General features: G+C 41.5%; 1 protein-coding gene across 8 annotated transcripts in view; it reads left to right on the forward strand.

Annotated features, from left to right (window-relative positions):
- Ift88 (intraflagellar transport 88) overlaps positions 1 to 6,782 on the forward strand; it is a 115,830-nt gene extending 109,048 nt beyond the window's left edge. For 2 of the 8 annotated variants that reach the window (XM_005406308.2, XM_013505482.1), the window contains exons 25-26: positions 6,168 to 6,278; positions 6,481 to 6,782. In XM_005406308.2, the coding sequence (XP_005406365.1) occupies positions 6,168 to 6,278; positions 6,481 to 6,602 (233 nt within the window). In that variant the 3' untranslated portion in view covers positions 6,603 to 6,782. Of the gene's footprint in view, positions 1 to 6,167; positions 6,279 to 6,480 lie in introns of those variants that run through there. The other 6 variants (XM_013505483.1, XM_005406310.2, XR_264192.2 and 3 more) reach the window with 5 other exon arrangements.
- Positions 6,783 to 7,119: the final 337 nt, after the last annotated feature.

The raw sequence follows: 7,119 nt of genomic DNA on the forward strand, positions 1-7,119 counted from the left end.
TGTCTCTAACTCACTATTATTTGTCTATTTGTTTTCCTGAGAAAGTATTTTGTAGATAATAATATGTAAAACGATAACCATTGATAATTTCCTACCATTTTGTCTGTAATTTGCTAAGTCCCCCCTATTATTATGTTATCCTTCTTTTCTTCTTTAAAGTAAAAAAAAAAGAATTATTGATTAATTGGGACTTGATGACTAAGAAAAGCTAGTGGGTTTTTCAGTGTTACCAGCCCTAAAGAAAGCAGTCTCAGTCCATAGTGAGAGACAGTGATTGTCCTCCAGCCATTTAAGGAGTACGTGGGTTGCAAGGCGCTCGAAGAGAGGATGTAAGTTGTCCTCTTACACGTGGTGGTAAAATGTGCAGCCTCACCAGTAATCGAAGAAATGTAAACTCACCTACAAATTAGCAGTGACTGGGTTTTGAATGACAGCGCTCAAGGATGATGAGGTCAAGATGAACTGAGCATTCATTGTAAACTGAACGGCCCCCTGTGTTAAGTATGGACCCTTCTGGAATGTTTCGTAGCATTCATCAAGCCCTTTAAAACGTCCATACCCTATAATCGTAACTGATTTTAAAGAAATAATCAGATTCAGACGAAGAAGTACTTACATTACACACATATTGATCACATTATTTATGGTCAGAAACCTTATGAGTAAATTAAATGTCCAACTGGAAATAATTCCAAGTGTAGTTATGTTCCCACAGCTGCGTCACCCTGTGGAGTTATTGCAGGCCGTGTCCTCCCTAGGGTGAAAGCCAGCATCAGGCATCCTGAGGTGATTGTAAAGGGAGATTGCATTGCCCGGGCAGGCCCAAAGACTGGGATCACGTAACATCGCAACTTCCAGAGACGACATAACTTCTGAGAAACAATCTGAGTTGCACCTAGAATGCAATGAGTAATAGTAATCATGCAATTTTTACTTTTCTCTAAACAAATAATGGTTATTGAAAAGTGTAAAGAAGTCAGTAAAAGGAGAAAAAAGTAAGAAATGCAGATCTTATTGGATCTTTAAAATGTGTTGTAGGTATGACGTCATGGAAATTGTTCATAATAAATGTGTAAGGTAAAAGTCACCCACAGGCTGTAAAGTCCCTGAGGGAGTGGCCGGGTCCGCTCTTGCTCAGCCAGGTGTGGAAGAGCGTAAGCTGCTGAGCAGAAGCACAGTTAACACCCAGTGGAATTTAAAACATCGCAGATGGTGTTAAAGGTACAAATAAGGAAACACATACATTTTTGTTATTTTCCTTACTCGAGGAAATGTGCACTTCATTTTAAAAAGTCATTAAATTTCAGTCAACAAATTCAGACCCTTTGCCCGGTCTTAACTGGACTGTTTAGCTGTTGAGTTTTAGGAGTTCTGTATATATTCTGGGTACCAACTCCCTCTCAGACATAAGCTGTGCAAAGATTTTCTCCCACTCCATAGGCTGCTGACTGACCTGTTGTTGTATTTCCTGTGCTGCACAGGAGTTTGATACTCCCTCATTTGTCTGTTTTTGCTTTTGTGTATGTGCTTTGGATGTCGTAGCCAAGAAGCAGTCCCTTAAACCGATGTCATGACGGCTCTTTGCTGTTTTCTTCCAGGAGCTTCTCAGTGTTATAGCTCACACTTAGGGCTTTTCCCCTTCTTCAGTTAGCTCGTGTGTGTGTTCGGGGAGGCCCAGCCTCACCCTCTGCCGTGTGATTTCTGGTCTCCTAGCACTGTTGATTAAAGAGGCTGTCCTCCCACTGTGTGCCCTTGGCTGTGTTAGAGATCGTTTGATCAAACACGTCGGTGGGCTTGATACTAGCACCACATTGTTTGATTCCGTTCCTGTGTGACAGGCTTCAAAAACAGTCAGTGCACAGCTTCCGGCTTTGTTTTTCTTTCTTAAGATTGTTTTGACTTTGGAGATCCTCCTTTGATATTCTGTGATTTTTTAGGACCTTTTTTTTTCCGGCATTGGGGACTGAAGGCAGGATTTTGTGCTGAGCTACATAACCAGCCATGCAACTATATCTGTCTGTCTGTCTATCTATTTGTCTATCATCTATCTATCTGTCTGTCTATCTGCATATTATTTAGAGTCAGGGTCTCACAAAGTCACCAAGTTGCTCAGGCAGGACTGGAGCTTGTGATCCTCCTGCACGGGCCTCCCAGAGTGTTCCGATTACAGGCACACGCCGCCATACCCAGCGGGATGTGGTTTTTTCTATGCGGAAGAAAATGCCATTGAGATTTTAAAGATTAACTTTCTAGATTGCTTTGGATGGATAGATATTTTAACAATATAAAAATTTCCAACCCATGACACCGGATGCCTTTCCATTTATTTGTCATATTTATTTCTTTCAGCAGTATGTTATAGTTTTGATGTGCGTGGCTTTCACCTTCCTGGTTACCTCTGGGGCCACATGTAGGTACACTGAACGTAGGTCAGTGACTCAGTGCTTGCCTAGCATAGGAAACACCTTGCTTCTGATCCCTACTAATATATGGATTTTGTTGTTGTTGTTGTTTGCAGTAGTGGGAGTTGAACCCAGGGTTTCTCACTGAGCCACAGTCCCAACCCATTTTTAATTTTCAGTCAGAGACAGAATCTCACCAAGTCACTAAGTTGCCCAGACTGGGCTGGAGCTTGTGATTCTCCTGCCTTGGCCTCCTAGAGTGCTGGGACTATAGGAGTATGGTAGCACACCGGCTTTGGCAATTCCTGTCTGGAAGATCCAGTGGTGATGACTAGCTTTCGCTTACTCAGTGAGATGAGGTAGATACCAGTTCACCAGCAGCCACGCACAGCCAGAACATTTGCCTTACACTCCACTCTCTCCTTTCCCCTCCAATGGAAAGCCGAAAGCCCTGCTCGCAGCGAGCCGTGCTGGCGTCCGTCTGTGGTACCCTAGCCTGCAGCAAGCCACAGGGCTCTCTTGTTCTTAGCGACCGCCAAGTACCCAGCGTACACCAGGTCTTCCCTGGGACGCAGGCAGAGGTGCGACAGGAGCCAGCCCTGGGGCAGCTCCCCCGGAAGCCGGATGCTGGCTCTACGTGCCACTCTTCCCCTTTCTTCCCAAGGGAGAAGCTGTGACTTGGCCTTTTTGTCCCATGCCGGCTTGGGTGAGGAGCTGACATACTGTAAATGAAAGGGCTTTTCTTACCTGTTTCTTGGCTTTGAGCTTGCTTAGGTATTCCAGCTTGTGAAGTAGTTTCTGGCGTTCTCATAAAGGCTTTTGGACCATACATTGTTGTTAAATCAGTGTCTCGTGAAGCAGCCGGAAGCAGAGAGGAAGCCAAAGACGAAGGAGCTGAAGACAAAATATAGTCCCCGCGAACTCCATGGGTTTGGATCTCACTCCCATCCACTAGATCCCACCTCCTAAATTTCCCTTACCTCCAAGTAATGCCGTCAAATGATCCAGTCATGCTCCAAAGGCCGCACCATGGACACTCCTGCACTGGGACAAGCCCCCACACCGGAGCTTCAAGGGACATTTCATGTCTAAACCATAACACTTACTTAATTTGGCTTGTTTTTAAACCTTTTTTTTTTTTTTTTGTCTTTTTGAGACAGGGTCTCAATATGCAGTTCAGGCTGGCCTTGAGCTCACTTTGTAGCCTAGCCTGGTCTTGAACTCTCAACGATCCTCCTGCCTCAGCCTCCTGAGTACTGGGATTACAGGTGTGCACCACCGTGCCCAGCTGAACTTTCAAATGAAGTTATCATTCAGAATGGATGTTCTGACTTGCTTTTTTCACTTAATGTGTTTCTAAGGTTATGTAAGGATAAACTGTATTTATTGGCCATTTGTATTGTTTATTTTGGGAATCATCTTTCTATATTTTATTGCAAGCATTCTCTTTTTCTGGTATAGATAAGTTTCAAGAGTCCTTACTCTAAATTCTATGATTGTAAGAGTTTACTCTTACAAAATATTAAGTTTCATTTGGAAGTTCTAGTGTTAATTAAAATTTCAGATCCATTTATTTCCAACTTCTTATTTTCTGAACCTATTTATTATATAACTTCCCTCCAGGAAATAGCGGTCATTGTTCCTTCTGTGGTGAGATAAGTATTCTAATTTCAAGAATGGTGTCATTTCATTATTTAAGCATTAAACGCACCCACCCTTACAAATGCTTACTGATCCATTTGTGTCTGCTCACGTATAGCACATTACTCTGTGAAGGTTGATTAAAAATGATGAAATGATAGCATTCACAATATACCCCCACTCTGTTTATAATGAAAATTCTCTAAAACTATTATGAGGGGAGTGATGGGGGTTGAAACTGATCAAAATATGTGTATGTATGATTCTGCCAAAATAAAACCCATGAATCTGTATAACCAGCATGCACTAGTTTTAAAAAGATGTGGGAAAATGTATTATAAGTCGGGCATGGTAGCACACACCTGTAATTCCAGCTACTCGGGAGGCTTAGGCAAGAGGATCACAAATCTGAAACCAACCTGGGCAGCTAACAAGACTCTATGTCAAAAAAAAAAGTGGTTCATGTTTCAACTGAGCAACTGACCGTTTTTAAGAGGTCACGTTTCCTTTCTTAAAGGTTCATTCTTTCCACAGGATTTGAGTCCTTCAGGCTGGAAATCAGACATTAAGATAGCAGAAGGATTTGGGGTGCCTAAGGGAGCTCTCAGAGTTTTATTGCTAACATGTATGAAAAATAAAGCAAAAGAAATACTGCCTAGGTCAGTGTTTTTCAAGTTTTCTTGACCTGAGCTCACTCAGTTTGAAAAAGATCCATATACACTTATGGGTGGAAGAAAATTGCCTTTATCCTAATTTTTAAAAAGAAGAGCAAAATAGTTAAAAGTATACCGGAGTGTAGAAAACTATTGAATTACTGGATTTTATTTTCCAGTAATATCAATTGTAGAGGAAAGAAATGTAGTATTTTGATTAAGAACTTGGAGAAAACTTAGTTTGGATAAATTAGCCAGTCTCAAAATGTGGAGATTTTAGGTCTGGGGTGTTGCTCAGTAGTACAGCACTTGCCTAGCATGGGAGAGGCCCTGGGTTCAATCCCAGCACCACAATAATAAATAAGACCATCTTGTTGATTTACTCCCAGAAACATCAGTAAAATAAGTAATGAGTTGGTGAATTACTCTCAAAAAAATAAAGTTTACAAAACAGAAAAAAATTACATCATTGGGCTGAGGATGTAGTGTAGTAATATACCATGTGTTTTTCATGCACAAGACCCAGAGTTTAATATCTAGCACTGCAAAAACAAAAACAAAAATCGTGGGGCTATAAAAAGGAAAAAATAAGAGCTAAGGATAGAGAAGTCATTGGTTAGAGTATATAATGGTACAGTTCAGTTCTGTCTGAAAATCTTCAGCAGTATAGATTGCATTCTTTTCCCAAAGAAATGAGTGACAACTGTAATTCTTTTTTTGACTTTGTCCTAATACTGAGCCACAATGTCGGCCACTACAAGGGGAAATGTAGTCGTCGTCTGTGTGAGCATTCTTCTCATGTTTGAAGAGCATGGTTGTGTGATCTGTGTTCACTGCCACCTAGATCCCGCGCACCCAGCCTGTGGAGTTATTTTCCACATGCTGTAATTTTAGGGCCTCCCACCCGTGTGACGTGAGACTGATGACGCAGCTCACACGGACCGCGTGCCGTCCCGCTGCTCTTCTCATGCTGTTGCTCCTTTGCCAAGTTGTGTCAGTCAGGGTGATTTCTCAGCTTCTAACAAATTCTTCTGTAAAATTGAAATCTGTAACTAAGCGCTTTTATTTTTTTATCTTATGAAAATATAAAACAAAATTTCATAATCAAATAATAAGAAAATAACAGTAGTTATTGCACTGTGTGTCGTTATCTTCAAAGCAGTTAACTCAGAGTACAAGACATAAACCAAAAAAATTCTTACAAATCTCACACGTTCGCACACATTTGAAAGACCACATGTGTCCATAAAGTCTTTCAAGTGTGTAATATATATATACTCTTAAGAGTTCTTTTTATATGATACAGGTTTCCTGCAAGTGATTTCTTTCAAAGAACAGTTACATTCCTAAGAAGTGGGCTTCCAAATGAAGCAGTCTCCCTCTTCCTTGGAAAATAAGTGTGCTTTAAGATGCGTGGTGTGATGTTTTCTCAGCATATGGAACAAATGCGTTTTCATTTCTGTGTTTGCAGATAGTGGCCAGAGCAGTAGTGCCGGTAGTAAAGGTGAACGACTAAGTGCCAGACTCAGAGCTTTACCTGGGACAAATGAACCTTATGAAAGTAGCAGTAACAGAGAAATAGGCAAGTGCTGCCCCCCCCAGTTCCCGCAGGCAGAGCCGGCCTGGGGAAGACCGGCGCACCCGGGCGTGACTGCAGGCGCGGTGTGCACAGACTGGGAGAGCATTTCTGTTCGCTCTGAGTTCACTTCTGGGTACGAGACTAGTTGGTTTCATGTTTTGTTTTTCTGTGTCACTCTCATGACGCGGCCTCTCTTGATACCTAGATGCATCCTATGTGGACCCACTTGGCCCTCAAATAGAAAGACCAAGAACTGCAGCCAGAAAACGAACCGACGAGGATGATTTTGCCGATGAAGAGTTGGGAGATGACTTGCTTCCAGAATAATACATAGTTTTTTGTGTTACTTTTTAAAAGAAAGAAATTGCCTTATAATACTCAGGATAAACTCTGGGTTAAATATCCAACTTTTAGTTTTGTACACTGTTAACACTTTATGTGTATTCTGTTCTATGAATATGGCTTTATGTTGTTGTTTTTACGGAATAAAAATGTGAAACTAACGCTTGAGACCCGTGACTTCCTTACCTTTTTGGTAACACTGCCCGCAGGGAGACATAAATTTTGTGGAACCATCTAGCATCTGTGTGTACGTACAGAAGTATGTGTTAGGGTTTATAAGTCTTTGGAAATTTTGTCTCATGGGGAGTACAATGTTATTAAAACAATTTAAAGTATAATGAGAGAAAATAGCAGAGTGTTTTATCAGTGACTGAGCATGTGAGGTGGAGGGCGGGATTGCTTGCACTTTTCTTTAGCAGTGTTTCTAGCTCATCTAGTCTGTCCAGAGGAATTACTGTGATGGGGCTCATCTTTAACACTACACTAGAAAGAAAAGGTTCCC

This window comes from Chinchilla lanigera, unplaced genomic scaffold (assembly GCF_000276665.1).
Source record: "Chinchilla lanigera isolate Chin_1 unplaced genomic scaffold, ChiLan1.0 scaffold00096, whole genome shotgun sequence".
Lineage (NCBI taxonomy): Eukaryota > Metazoa > Chordata > Mammalia > Rodentia > Chinchillidae > Chinchilla > Chinchilla lanigera.